The following is a 14,081-nucleotide window of genomic DNA, read 5'->3' as shown; positions in this document are numbered from 1 at the left end:
TCTCTACCTTCATAAATAAAGTTTATAATTCTGCCACCTACGTTCTCTTCTGCGGTTATTATAGATATAAGGACGTTAATGCATTTATGAAGAACGCGCTAAACTGCCATTTCTTGCGCTCATTGACCAACAACTCCTCAGACACTTTTGTTTCCTGCCTTTTCGGTTCTTTGCATGCGTCTCGCTTAATGTCCAGCGCCCCAAACGTACCGAAAACAAATCACATACTCCATAGTCTTACGTAAATAAATCAAGCACAAAAGCCACTTTTACTAAAAAATAAACCCAGTCTGTACAGAGAGCAGTTCAGTACAACAACGTATCCCTTACTCACAACTGCTTGCCGTGTAAGTGCGAGACAGGGGCCGTATCCCAGTGTGCCCGACCCCCCACCATCGCATAGTCCAGTAGTCATTGTACCCAGGCTGTACCCTCAGAGGAACCGAAGCTACCGTTCTGTCGCTCAAGCGAAGGCATTTGCTACAGCAGAGTACAGAACGCATCTAAGAAACGAGTATTAAGAATGATTACAGGTAATGGGATCAATGCAAAGCAATCCCGTAATGAGGAGGTAACACGGAACCCAAGCTACGCTCCATTTGGGCTGGAGCTGCATACGATCTGAAGGGGTTTATTTTCCCTCTCCGCACGGCTTTGGATTGGGCTTTGGTGCTGGGAAGAGCATGGCACAGTGATAGCGTAATGGTGATGGTATACATGATTAAAAAGGATACTAAGAACATGTTGATGTTAATAGAAAAGAGGGAATAAATAATCCGGGTTCCACTTTAAGATATTTCTCTTTTTTTTTTTTTTAAAGAAAATAAAGAATAAATTTGCTTAAATAAGAACACGTAAGAAAAAGGGGGAGTTAAAGTCATATACAAACCCGGAATATTGATATTGAAATCGAGATGATAAAGCGGGAGGTGTGTTTGTGGAACTCTTGTTCCTGCGGTCCGGACCGTGGGGTGCAGCTGGAGCCGGTTATTGCTCTTACTCGCCGGAGACTTTGTCTCCTTACGGCTGTCTTAAAAGTGGCCGAACAGCCATGTGACGGGGTGTTACGTAGGGACAAAGTCAGTGTAATAGAGATACTGCTTTAGTCATACCCTCCTTATTGCCAGGGTTTGTTAGGGGCATTGCAACAATGCTGTAACCCACATCATAACAAAGAGAAATCGTCTGTAGTGTCTCACGCCATCGGAGTCCAATTCACCAGCGGCACGCTGGATCACATACAAAACGCCAGACAATGTTGGTGTGGTGAACACCTCCGCTCTGCTGCAGGCTGCACTCTCCAGGAGTCTTCCTGTAATCCGCTGCTTCAATGGCACGACTCCGCAAACAGCAATGCCGGGTGGGGTGGAAGACGCCAGTCTCTTCCCCACCTTCCATGGGGTCCTTCCTCTACTTCTGCTCCTTGGTTGGAGCGTAATACAGCTCCAGAGGCTTACTCACTTTCCAGTACTTCTCATTGACTAGTTCAAGCGTTAATGAACCATTCAGGGTCTAAAGAGGATGAGACAAAAAAAATATTAGTGGCTTATAACAATTATTTTGCGGGGACATGTTGCAAGATGTTTTAACAAAAGCATAAACAAGTATCCTACCACTATAAGCAGAAGCGTTTAAGTCGGGACTCCAACAAATTGACTGCTGCAGCTAAGTTTCTGTGCTACTTTTTGTTCTCTATTAAGGTTTCCCAGCTTTTCTTTTACTATTCAGCATAATAACGGAAGAAACAGACACCAGCCCGCTGCCGGCTTATTTAAATCGCTTATAGTTTCACCAATTTAGTAAAACACGGAACAAGCCATCAACACTTACAGTATATTGTCCTCCTGCCCCCCCAGAGCAGATGTAGATGGTGTACTGCTTCTCACTGACGTCCTCCAGACTCACTCCCTCCGTGCCTCCCCTGAGAGCCTCCTCCTCCAAGGCAATGCGCAGAGCCAAGTACTTGGACAGGTGATCAACTGTAGCGTTTGCTGTGGTCTTCACATACCTGGGAAGAAAACCAAAGGACGCGTTTCACTGCAAAGCTCGTTTCCCCTCCTTTTCTCTGAAAATCAGTCTGTGTGACTATTTTTTTTTACCTGGTCTGACTGTATCCATCCTTCTCCACCAGCAGCGGATGTGCCCTGAACACCAGCTCAATCTCACTCCCGGTTTCTCCTCCCCCTGGAGGGTCAGGGCTTCGTCCGCCACCCTCGTGGGAAAGGTCTGGTTCGGCCCCAGAATCTTCTGAGCCGCGAGGCCTCTTGCGACTTGGCCCTGCTTCTTGGTTGCTGTGCACAGAAGGGTTGCTGACGTGCGATCGGCTGTCACAGTTGTCCTCCCCACCACTGAATGTCGTATTGTCCGATTCGTGTTGAGGTTTTCGTACCCGTTGTGCCCTGGTAGGAAGACAGGCATTAATGAGGAACGAAGCACATCAGCCCCATCTGCTGCTGTATAGTGAATCCGGCTGGGGTGCATTACCACTCTGTACCTGTGCTGGGCCTGCAGCTTAAGTCCCTCCTCAATGCTGCTGCTGAGGGCCTGTTGGTTGTGTAGACGGCTCAGTTTTGCGAGCACTCTGTCCTGATGAGCCTCGTACTCATCTCTGCTTGGGTAGATTTTGGAGATCAGAGCATCAAAGTTTGGGTCGGGGCGGAGGGAGCGTTTAGAGACCAGCTTCTTCCGACACGTGGGACATTCCTTGTTCCTAAAGGAGAAATTAAATGCTTTCATTGATATTGTATTAAATATTAAACAAAAAGATCCACAAACATACACTTAAAGCAAATTGAAAATGTATACGTGCCACACTGGCATCCACAACTGAATGACAAAATATGTGTAGTTTGATAAACTTGTCATCAGTGTTTAGTTAGCACATGCTATAGGATGTATTTCAACGACCTCTACAGACTACAGAGCATGCGGAGGAAGTGTACTTAAGTATGCCTCATGCTTACACTTCCTGCTTACAGTGGAGGCAGCAAGGGGAGGAGGAAAATGAGACAACCTATTTCCCCAACTCCAATAACCAAAAAATCATGCATTTTACTGCAGCTGATAGGTGCATGGAGTCCATGAAAAATGGGCTCCAGTATGCAAAACAAAAAGAGGGTTAAAATTGTATTTTTGGCCAATATACAGTTACTACTCCAACTATACACCACGCTGATGGAAGGGCATGCAGACACCGACCCGCTGCGCAGAGCTGTGACGATGCAGTCCGAGCAGAAGCGGTGAAGACATTCCTTGGTGGTCATCGTGTTCTTTAACATGTCAAGGCAAATGGGACACATGAGCTCGCTGTGCAGACTGCGTGGAGAGACCGCTATCTCAGTGCCATCCATGATTGCTTCCTACAGAGACAAGAACGAGCGAATATCTCCATGACATCTGCCCATAAGATGATCCAATGAGCTTTATTACTTTAATTCTCTGCTGCATGCAAACGTACCTGCGGGGTGCGGTGAAGCTCGTATAAACTCAGCTCCCACGTCTTACTGGAGCACTGCGCACTCACTGGAGTGGCCATCGTCACACAAACCTGTTGGAGCCAAAAAGAGAGGAGAAGTATCTGCGTTAGGTGCGAGCCCAGCTGAAAGCCACAAATGGATAGCGTGGGACAGGCTTCCGGAAACCAGCCTTTCCAAACAAATCCTGTTGCGTGAGAAGGCCAAATGGTGTCTGTTCCACCAGGCAATGCTTGGGGGGATAGAAGGTAGATGTCCTGGATTTCATGATTTTAATATATTATGTATCTAAAGACTGTAGCTACTTTATGATGAGGGAGTAAAGGCACAGATACTGTTTCGTACACACGGAGCGCCATCATTTTAATTGTCTTTCTTCCCTCAACGGAAGTTTTGGATTATCATCAACTTTCATTTTAAACTATTCTTCGTAAATCAGTTCAGGCATTAAACGTGGTTCCGCCGCGTAATATTTACTGCTCATATGGAACACAATACCGGAGTTATACTGCCCATCACCAGAATAAACAACCCTGGTCTGTTTGAATCAATGAAAAGTAGGCAAGCAGGATTTGACGTGCCGCAACAAGAGGCAGATAATCAAAAACTAGAGGGCGAGAGGCTGAGATGTAACGTAAGAAAGTTTAACTTTATCTACCAAACTCTCAGTAAGTAGAACAGCCTCCTGGCAGAAGTGGTAGAGGCTAATACAGCAAGGGGATTTATCTACGCACAGGGAAAGCACACCGCTCTTGAATTTGAGCCGAGGACTGATTAAGGTTTTGGGGCAGACTAGATAGGGCCAAACAAGTTTTATATGCCGTCAAGCAGCTGCCGACACTTCCCGTAGTTGAGGACAGAAGTCAATAAGGCGCATGTTACTGCGGCAAGCGCGAGATGGGCGTATTACGAAATAATAAGGTATCTTCATCTCCTGATCGCTTTTATATAAATGTCAGAAGTGGGCTGTTTCTGGTCATCAAACTCTACAATATAATCAAAGTCCTATAATGCAGAAAACCTCCATCCCTAGAAGCAGCTGTCAGCTTCCTTCCGTCAATCAGTTACTTTGTATCATTAGATCATTCCAAATGTATCCAAACCCAAGCCCTCCGGTACCGACCCCCCTCCTCTGGCTCGGAAAAGCTCCCCGTGTTTGTTGTTATAAGGAGGGCAGATTGTTACTCAGTTTCCCTCCTTTTTGTTCTCCTTGGCGAGGCGGTTACTCGAGAAGCTCAGTAACAAAATAATGAACATTCCCGGTAATACGAAGTTACCCATTTAGGCCTCCAAATACAAACTCGAAAAAACGTGCAATAAACATTCTATACGTCTTACACACAAATAATATACACATTATATTCCCCACAGGATGAATGACATATACTTCTAGAACTTAAATGATACCAAAAGCGTCGGTTTCGAACAAATGCAGTATTCGCGGTACCGCCTCAGCGCCCTGAACACGTATTATATTAGAACATGAGACGCACTAACCCACTTCTACGTTACCTGCGTCACGTGAGCCCCGGTTTTCGGGGACGCTCGGAGAGAAAAACAGGAAACGCGTCCCCTTTCCAGTAGCGCGCAACTTCCGGTACGAAGAGTTAACTCTAACGCAGCACAGCAGGACGCGGACTACAAACCACACCCAGCAGTTAGCGTCAGCCAATCAGCTCCAAGCCCCAAGGCAAACACGCCTCCATAAGTATTTAGCCAATCTCCACAAAGGGGCGCATGGGTCCAATCACGCGCGAGACCCTCTCATAGAACAGCCAATCACCAGCGAGTCTTCTCTGTAGTTACCAATCGGTGCCCAAGGCGGGAGTTCAATGAAACACTGTCTGCCTCTTTTTGTAGTCATATCTTTATTGTTAGTGTTGTAAATTATACATAATTACAATACGTTTTCTTTAACGTATATATAAATGTATATTTTATTAATCCATTGATAATATCCTATATTTGATTCATATACATTTTATATATAGTTAATATATAATGACCATCTTATTTGCCTTTTGGAGTGACACCAGCGGCCATCTTTAGTGCTGGCTAACTTTGAAGTACTGCTTTTACAATCCGTTGAACACATACAATGACTAGCAAGACCTCGGCTACTCAGGACATTAAGAGAATGTCTTAATCATCGATATAACCCTTCATTAACCCAATCCTGAGCTGTTCGAGCACCTAAAGTGTTAGAGGATATACCGTAGGTCTCCGTTCTGAACCCTGGCTATAAGGCACAGAGAGGTGTAATGGAGCCGTGTCCCTTAATGAGGCAGATTATTCTTGATGGTAACCGGACGAGTTACATGAAAAGCCCACCTGTAAAAAAAAACAACAAATAAAATCAGGTGAACAGAACGACTAAATGCCTTCGTCTGAGCGACCACGTACACAGATGTATAAAACCAACGCGTCTCCAGCAGCCAATGAGAGACCAGTAAGGCCGCTCCCTGTAACCACAGCATTTAAAAAAAACAAAAAAAAAAACTTTATCAATACTAGAAAACGGTAACACAACTACAGAGGCGATAATACTGATGTCAGTGGCACATCAGAAGTTATTACCAGTCACTTCAATGCTGGCTCCTGTGATATACTTGCTGTCATCCGATGCCAGGAACGCACACACGTGGGCAACATCTGGAAAACGGGGGGGGGGGGCAGAGAAATGACACGCTGTGTTTAATTTTAGACCCCCTAAATCATGCTTTTAGTTTTCATTAAAAAATGCCTGAGCAGTCTACATATCGCAGTACAACGTAAGCTTACAACGTATTTATTGTAAAGCAGGCGGCTCGGAGATACATTAAACTTCCCCTCCGCAAAACAGCAGCCGTGATAACATCCTCACTATTTTGTGACCATTGGCATGATGATTATGTCAATAAAACATCAGTGCAGCAGAAAATGGCGGCACAATATAATAAATCAATAATAAATACATTTATGGGTTCCTACCTTCAGGTTTACCAAGTCTGCCCAAAGGGACCATCCCAGCGAACTGAAAAGAGACGGAAAGGAAGAGATTTCCATTAACAGGGAGAGGAAAGTGTCAGGAAGCAGGTCCTCAGACAGCCCTAGATTAAAAAAAGCTCTTTGCAATGCAGGAGAAACCTGGGACAATAAATCGGACTGAGAAATGGTACAGAATGAAATAAGAGGAGACCCCCCTGTGCGCATGCACAGAAATTCCACCTGGTGATTTCAATAAGAGTGCTTCCCTGCCTCTGATTTACAGGCTCAAGCAGCCAAACAATGTAACATTATACCACAGAGAAGGTGTTATTCTGCAGCTCTGGAGCTGCAGCTTCTCCTGAAGGTAGATGACCCCTTTCAAAAAGGTATGTTACAGAAAGCAAGTGAACGGAGCGTGAAATAAGATCAGGTGTAGATTAACTGGAGCAAGGAAAAGAGAAAGCGCTAGAAGATACTCTAATCCAGAATGATTCACCTTGTCTAGAACCTTCTGGGGAACTTTATCCGTCATGGGTGTGGAAATGAATCCTGGCAGCACAGCGTTACACCGGATCCCATACCTGATCGGGTAAAATCAAATGGTTACAGGGGGGCAAATACAAGGCAAGCAAGAAGCCGAGAGAGCTGGGCTAACCTGGCTAGCTCTTTGGCTGCTGTCTTTGTCAGGCCCTCTACGCCAGCTTTTGATGCAGCGTAATTAGACTGCCCTAGATTGCCCACCTGCAACACCAAGAATGTCAGTGTCAGCACTGTGCCTTCCATGAAGCTCATCTGCTACCATGTGAGAAAACTACATCTCACCTTTCCAACAATACTCCCAATGTTGATGATGGAACCTCCAGATTGTCCACTGGCCACAAGCGATCGGGCCACAGCTTGTGTGATAAGGAATGGACCCTGCGAGAGAAGAAGCACTAGCCTTTCACAAGGAGCCACCAGAAGAGAAGCTTTCAAGCTAATGATTACCCATTTCAAATTAGCGATAGATATTTACTTCTTCAGCTCTCCGAAGAGACAGCCCCAATGTGGTCTAACAGCCGTGTTTCTATAAGGTTCCGTTTAATCACCTTGAGGTTGACGCTCAGCACAGAATCAAAGGAGTCCTCTGACAGGTGAAGAAGAAACTCATCTCGTGTGATTCCGGCACTGCTGACAGCAACACGAGGGGGCTGAGAATATTTGGTCTGCAGGACACAGAGAGACAGAGGATTTACATGTTCTTTTGTTCCCGACACACATTTTACTTCCGTACACTGCCTCGTTACCTGGATCTGTTCCATTAAGGACGTGACGCTCTCGGATTTGGAGACATCAACTGAAAACGCTGCATGTTCCTGTCCGGGGAGGCCACGTGAGAGAGTCTGCAGCGTACTCTCGGCTGAGTCAATATTTAAATCAACCACCACCACTGATGCTCCTTCTAGAGAGAGTCTCTGAGAGACAGCCCGTCCTATCCCGCTGCCGCCACCTTTGGAATAATCAGAGATTTATCTTAACCTGGAAAAAAATCTCTGTTTCCAATACAGCCTATGAAAGGATAAACCGGGCCACAGACAGTATATACAGTAAGTGCTGGAAAAACACAAAATAGTAAAAGTCTCCAAAAGGACAGTAATCGGTGAGAAAAATAATGGTTATTTCTATTAAAGATTATCCTTTGGTTTTAATGCAATGATGTGTATGTTTTGTGTATCTCTATTTAATTCGATATGAAAGCACAGGGTGACCCCTCCATGGCCTTTTTTAACCAAGAGCAGTAGTGACCCAGGACAGCCTTGCAGCATATAGATGTATATGGAGAATACACTGCAAATATATATATATACACATATATATATATACAAATACACACACATAATATATATACACAGTATAAATGTGTGTGTACACAGTATATATGTATATGTACAGTATATATATATATATATTCCCTATAGGTGCCCCTGGGGAAAATGGCACTTTCTCATGTCTTCACGATAAGCGACACCCGCAGTCCCGCAGTGGAAGGCGCCAGGCTTGGCAGACTGACAGGGACCCTCATCAGCCTTTCATTTATCGGGTGTTACATTTGACCCCCGTTGTCACCGGCAGCCTGTGGCAGCCCTGTACGGGTAATAAGCTGCGAGTCTGTGGCTGTCACACACTTAAATCACGCAAAGCGCTGCTATAACGCCATTAATACAACAGATAAGTGTAATGAAGCGACCTGTCACCAGAGCCAGCATGGACTTCAACCTGCAGGAGGCAGCCATGACACCGGTAATACGCGTACCAAAGCGACGCGGAAACAGACAGAGTACCTGCTTATTACCAAAGAGATGAAATCAAGGCGAGCGGCAAAGAACACAGACCAATCAGCGTAAGCTAAGAGGCACAGGGCGGGGCTTTCTGTAGGCAGGATGAGATTTTGCATCCAGTAGTAGCAGAACCCTCTGGGGGATGGGATAGAGCGGTTTGTGTTACTACGCAGGGGCAGCAACAGGGGGCAGGGCCCTTTCCTGGAATAATCTGCTGTCTGCGAAGCTTCCACTGAATTATTATTAAAGCAGGACTTGACCCCTGGTCTCAGGGTCCTTCATACTTTACTCTGATTTAATGATAGCGGCATGCCAACGGGTGCTTTTCTCCGCTATATCACACAGAGCTTAAATCTCTGCTTGAATACAGGTTTTCAGAGCCATAGAGCTGCCGCCATTAACTAGTTGCTACATCAGGATCTGTAACGGGCCAATAAAGTGTAAGTCACCACTTGCCAGTATTATTAAAGGGGCACTCCTGCCGTTATATACACTTTGATAGCTGTGTTGCCCCTTTACATTTTCTATGGCGATGGTTTTTGAAATGCGTGGGGGAATTCTGCAGAATCCCCCTGTATGCATTTGCCCCTCCCCCCACCATATAGCCATGCTATAGGGGGTAAACATCTTGCACGAGAAGCACTCCCATTGATTTGAGTGCCTTCCTGCCCCCGCCAATCGGTAGCAAGACTTGTAAGGCTATTCGTACCGCAGCAGGGCTGCAGATTCTACATCTACCTTCTTAAATCGGTAAAACTATGCAATATGCAGGGCCAGCTCAGCTCTTCTTGCAGAGACATGGAACAGGCATGGCCCTGTATAATGTATAGTGAAATGAGTCGACGCCACAACTCTCGCTTTAGTGAATAAACCCCTTTGTCATGGCTTGGTGTTTCCAATTGCATCTGTATATTTGCTGACATTGTAAACTGTATCCAAAATGACACACTTGCCTTATTTACTGTGGGAAATTAACCCTTTAATAAAGTGAAAAAAACCCATGATTTAAGTTTTTATTTTTTTCCCAGTAGAAAAAAAATCCCCACAAAAACCTAATAAATGCTTTTAGCAGCTGAAGTAGACCAACAGAATACAAGGAAAGAAGCTGGTTACAGAGGCAAATAGAGCTTCGTCGGTACGTTCTATTCTACGATCGCATTGTGAACATCCAATCAGCGTGTTATCACCTGGCGGGGAGATGGGGTGCTGGCTGATATGCCCCCCCAGAATTTTAGATTCAGGTTGTCCATATACAGGTTCCTGGCCGTCATGGCTCATCAGCAGCAGAACTCGGAGGCAGCCAACCAACAGCTCCCCCAATCACTGACCTAAAAGATGCCAGAGCGGGATGACGGGATCGGTATCCACCCGAGAGGAACCCGCCGACTTCCCCGTCTCTCTACCTGTGTCTCATGATGGACAGGTTCTCGTTGACCTTGAAATGACCTTCGAGGTTCCCCTAGTGGATCTAACGCTCCATTATTTTCCGGGCACTCCTCTTATAAATTAAATCATTTGGAGCAGGGAGATGTCGGGGGCACCAAATTCTACCTCTACTTCCATATGACCCAAAAGCCTTGCTAATGGTATAAAAAGCTGATTTACAGGAGGAATGTTGGACCAGCAGGGAATGGAGTGCTGACAGGTACGGGCTGTGACGAAATGATGAGATTTGGTCCAAAGGAAAAATCCAGATTATAATTCGGAATCACATGGTTTTGGAATTATTTCGAGATCGTGATAGAACACCAGGGGGTCAAACCCAGAAGGGTTTTGACATCACTGCTGGCACAGGATGACTGCCCACTACACTGGCACTGTTTGAGGATGACATCACAACCTGGTGATGTCATTGCAATCCAGCAATGACGTTCCTTTTTCTCATGATGTGACACTTACATGCCCCTAAATGACAGTAATTAATGTCTTTCTAATGAAGGTCCACCACAGTTGCCCTGGTCCCATCGTCCCTGCCGACACCAGAAACACTCTACTCAAACTGCGCAATAAAGACCATCATGGCGACTCCTAGCAGCAGGCCGAACGTCTCCCGGATGGACTGGGACGGGTTCGAGTCTTTAAGGAGCTCTGGGATGACAGAGACGGTAGCGATGTATATAAAACCGCCCGCCGTGAACGGCAGGATCCACAGGGTGGCTGCTTCCCCGATGCCTTCGGCCAGCAGCGAACAGGCAGTGCCGGCGAGGGCCCCCAGGGCCGTACTGAGCTGTAACATCATCGCCTGGCAGACACAAAAATCAGAAGTTCATGAGACGACATGCAGGTAAACGCGCCCATAGCCTGTGTATATTAAACGCTGATGTTTAATGCCCACAAAGCCTCTTATCTCCTGATAAAGAGAAGGGATGGCTGATGCCGAGCCAATGGCAATAACACAAGCAGGGGTCTTGACCCCCCTATGACATCACATGCCTGTTTGTACTCGGCTCCTTGGGACCAGGTGTGATGTTACACAGGATTGCATCAGAGGGCTCAGAAAAATGCTTATCTACCCCTTTCTATCTCCAATACCTTTGGAAGAGAAAAGCTCCTTTTCATGAGCCCCCTTTATTAAAACAAGTGACAAGGTGCCACATTGTAGGGGTTAACTTTCCATCTATACATCGTGCTCGCCAATTAGCTAGGAAAAAGTATGAGTAAAAAAAAATATATATATAATGTAAAATCCCCCACCCAGTTATCTTCTCGCTGACATGGCTGCTGGGTGGGCTACATGCAACAATGGCAGCTCCGTCCCGTTTACCGGTACCACACGTCAAACGTTTGGAGCCTAATCAGTGAGGATGCGGGGGGGGGGAAAGCGTATTTGTGGACGAAAGGGACAGGCCGTGATTTTCTAGTACGGAAGGCTAGTGCTGACCTTTTTCTTGGTGCATCCGCTCTGCACAAGGATGGCAAAGTCTCCGATCTCGTGTGGAACTTCATGGAGGAGGATGGTGATCGTGGTGACGATGCCGACGTTGCTGCTAACCAGGAAGGAGGCGCCAATGGCTAAACCGTCTGTGAAGTTGTGAGTGAAGTCGGCTGCCAGATTCAAGTATCCCGACACGGTCATATCTGTGAGAGGCAGACATCGGGAGATGGTGCCAGGGATAACAAGACAAAGACGTGGTACATTCCTTCAAGGTGTGATTTATATGAAAACGCCATAATGGGCCAACTTATGACCTTCACAAGTATTTCCCATGAAACCATTCACTAGACAGACGTACCCGATCCAGACGACCCTTCTTTGGTCTTCTTGGTTTTCTGGGCAGCATTATTTCCTTTCTTCCTCTGCCGGACTCCTCCTTTCCCATCGTCTTTTACATCTTCCTCCTCTTTTGAATCATCAGAGGAGCTCTCTCTGGATGCTGTGGGAACCAGCACAAGAAGGATGATGCTATGTGTTAAGTGACAAAGTAATAAGAGATCCAGATCCACAGAAGGGGCGGGGGGCAGAAGTTCTAAAGCAATGGTGGGCATTTCTCACCCATAGGGATGTTCTCAGAATGACAGTGAAGGGTAATGTTCTTCCTCCAAAAAAATAAAAGCAATGACCTCCTCATACACAACTTACCGTGGCTATGTCCATGCCCGTGACCTCCTTTCAGGTGTCGCACAAATTTCTCAACAACAAGGAAGGCGATTATTCCAGCAAGAACCCAGAGTCCAACAGACATCATGTGACCGTGACTGTGACCTAGGGGAACGGAGAGAGAAGGATAAGGCAAAGACGTGGCAGGGCGGGGGACATGGCATAAAGGGATGGCAAGGGAGACAGATGGTGAAAAAAAACCTCCAAAAAACACAGAATAGCATCAATCGTGGAAACCTTAAGGAACATCTTCTCCAGAAAGACAATCTTCTGGCCAGCAGAGTTATGTCGAATGTATTATCTATGCCGTTTAGGTGGGTCGGTGTACTTACTATGAGAGTGGCCATGGCCATGCGAGTCACTGTGCTCTTCCATCTCCACGTGGTGCGAATGTGGCTCTAAGGAAACACAGAGAAACGTGAGGCATCTCGAATAAATAAAGGGAAGGTCAAGGTAGGGAATGGAAAAATATATCTGGAACAAGAAATGCGAGGAAGATGGTTTGCGTACCCAGTGCATGGGGAATGAGATGCAAAAAGGCATCTCCGAGAAGACCCCCCGAGGCAAAGCTCAGGAGGAGTTTGAGCAGGGACTGGTTTTGGCTGCTTTTAGACTGCACTGGGATCAGGAAGAGGATGAAGAAGGGGGCGGCTGAGATCAGGAGCGTGGCGCAGATAGCCTGCAAGGGAAATAAAGCGTCAGAGAGCAATCCACAGCAAGGGAGGACCGACAATGTACAGAGGATGCAGCAAACATCACATTCATCTTAACACAACGAGGGAGAAACAATCAAGACTCAAATTACTCCGTCGCTGTCATACAATACAATGAACTCTCCAAGGAGAGAGGAAGGAGAGCTACTGCCGATAAGACACTAAAATGAACAGTCATATTGTCATTACTCACATAGGTCCACAGCTGGACAGGCTCCATTTTTTCCCTTGACCCTTGAGTATGTGATGGAGGAACTACATTCTTGACCTCTTCTTTGCTCTCCTCTCCTGCTATTTTCTGCGCTGCTGCATCAACCTTCCATTTATCTCGACCATGAACGAGTCCCTCGTGGCTGTGTCCATGATGAAGTTCCTCGTGGCTGTGTCCATGATGAAGTTCCTCGTGGCTGTGTCCATGGTGCATACCCTCATGGCTGTGCCCGTGGTGGCCATGGCTGTGCCCGTGGTGGCCATGGCTGTGCCCGTGGTGGCCATGGCTGTGCCCGTGGTGGCCATGGCTGTGCCCGTGGTGCATATCTTCATGTGAATGAGCAGAGACCATGCACATTACGGAGTTTAACACAATCAGCGCCAGCAACATGATGCACGCCACACCATCTCTTTGCAACCAAACACGACCCATTTTACCTAAGGGGCAAAACTGATAAGATCAGGAGACTAATTAGGACATTCACTATGAGAGAAGATAACATCAGATACCTCGAGGTATTTAAATGGTCTCCAGGCTACACGGAACCGGCCAGACATTGTATTGAATGGCTGATGTCACACTTTTGCTTGCATTATGGGCTAGTATCCCACGCCGTGACCCTGCTAATGTTACACACAGCGGTGTATAATGACAATGCTCCATCACAGGTCAAAAACAAGAAGAGACGCATCGAAAAAGAACGATCTCCAAGCAAGGAAATTGCTAAAAATATAATAAATGTAGAAAAAATATCAATAACCCATCCCAGGCGCCTTCCTATGGACAGGTCGTCACACAACG

General features: G+C 46.3%; 3 protein-coding genes across 3 annotated transcripts; all 3 read right to left on the bottom strand.

Annotated features, from left to right (window-relative positions):
• Positions 1-1,410: 1,410 nt before the first annotated feature.
• On the bottom strand, positions 1,411-3,535 carry LOC149280384 (E3 ubiquitin-protein ligase RING2-A). The gene is made up of 6 exons (XM_089500689.1): positions 3,458-3,535; positions 3,199-3,359; positions 2,495-2,710; positions 2,100-2,399; positions 1,831-2,008; positions 1,411-1,512 (listed from the first exon to the last, which is right to left on the bottom strand). Exons 1-6 carry the CDS (start codon positions 3,533-3,535, stop codon positions 1,411-1,413), a joined length of 1,035 nt encoding a protein of 344 aa, XP_089356815.1.
• A 751-nt stretch (positions 3,536-4,286) lies between these two features.
• LOC149280383 ((3R)-3-hydroxyacyl-CoA dehydrogenase-like) lies at positions 4,287-8,713 on the bottom strand. Its single transcript, XM_089500631.1, has 10 exons — positions 8,668-8,713; positions 7,727-7,929; positions 7,529-7,645; positions 7,263-7,358; positions 7,096-7,181; positions 6,937-7,021; positions 6,444-6,486; positions 6,051-6,125; positions 4,986-5,111; positions 4,287-4,354 (listed from the first exon to the last, which is right to left on the bottom strand). Exons 1-10 carry the CDS (start codon positions 8,711-8,713, stop codon positions 4,287-4,289), a joined length of 945 nt encoding a protein of 314 aa, XP_089356757.1.
• Positions 8,714-10,748: 2,035 nt separating this feature from the next.
• On the bottom strand, positions 10,749-13,712 carry LOC149280382 (zinc transporter Slc39a7-like). The gene is made up of 7 exons (XM_089500706.1): positions 13,263-13,712; positions 12,867-13,035; positions 12,689-12,754; positions 12,339-12,461; positions 11,992-12,132; positions 11,640-11,836; positions 10,749-11,000 (listed from the first exon to the last, which is right to left on the bottom strand). Exons 1-7 carry the CDS (start codon positions 13,710-13,712, stop codon positions 10,749-10,751), a joined length of 1,398 nt encoding a protein of 465 aa, XP_089356832.1.
• Positions 13,713-14,081: the final 369 nt, after the last annotated feature.

This window comes from Sceloporus occidentalis, unplaced genomic scaffold (assembly GCF_023333645.1).
Source record: "Sceloporus occidentalis isolate IW3139 unplaced genomic scaffold, rSceOcc1.0.p SCAF_157, whole genome shotgun sequence".
Classification (NCBI taxonomy): Eukaryota; Metazoa; Chordata; class Lepidosauria; order Squamata; family Phrynosomatidae; genus Sceloporus; species Sceloporus occidentalis.
The sequence above is the reverse complement of the archived record's forward strand: the minus strand, read 5'-3'. Positions and strand labels throughout refer to the sequence as shown.

Coding starts and splice junctions, on each gene's coding strand:
- LOC149280384 (XM_089500689.1), bottom strand. CDS start 3,535: ATGGCCACTCCAGTGAGTGCGCAGTGCTCCAGTAAGACGTGGGAGCTG. Junction 2,009..2,099: donor GATGGATACAGTCAGACCAG/GTAAAAAAAAAT, acceptor TTTTCTTCCCAG/GTATGTGAAGACCACAGCAA. Junction 1,513..1,830: donor GGGCAGGAGGACAATATACT/GTAAGTGTTGAT, acceptor CATCCTCTTTAG/ACCCTGAATGGTTCATTAAC.
- LOC149280383 (XM_089500631.1), bottom strand. CDS start 8,713: ATGGCTGCCTCCTGCAGGTTGAAGTCCATGCTGGCTCTGGTGACAG. Junction 7,022..7,095: donor GCAGCCAAAGAGCTAGCCAG/GTTAGCCCAGCT, acceptor TTACCCGATCAG/GTATGGGATCCGGTGTAACG. Junction 6,126..6,443: donor CAGACTTGGTAAACCTGAAG/GTAGGAACCCAT, acceptor CCCGTTTTCCAG/ATGTTGCCCACGTGTGTGCG.
- LOC149280382 (XM_089500706.1), bottom strand. CDS start 13,712: ATGGGTCGTGTTTGGTTGCAAAGAGATGGTGTGGCGTGCATCATGTTG. Junction 13,036..13,262: donor CTGTCCAGCTGTGGACCTAT/GTGAGTAATGAC, acceptor TTTCCCTTGCAG/GCTATCTGCGCCACGCTCCT. Junction 11,837..11,991: donor AGAAGGGTCGTCTGGATCGG/GTACGTCTGTCT, acceptor TGCCTCTCACAG/ATATGACCGTGTCGGGATAC.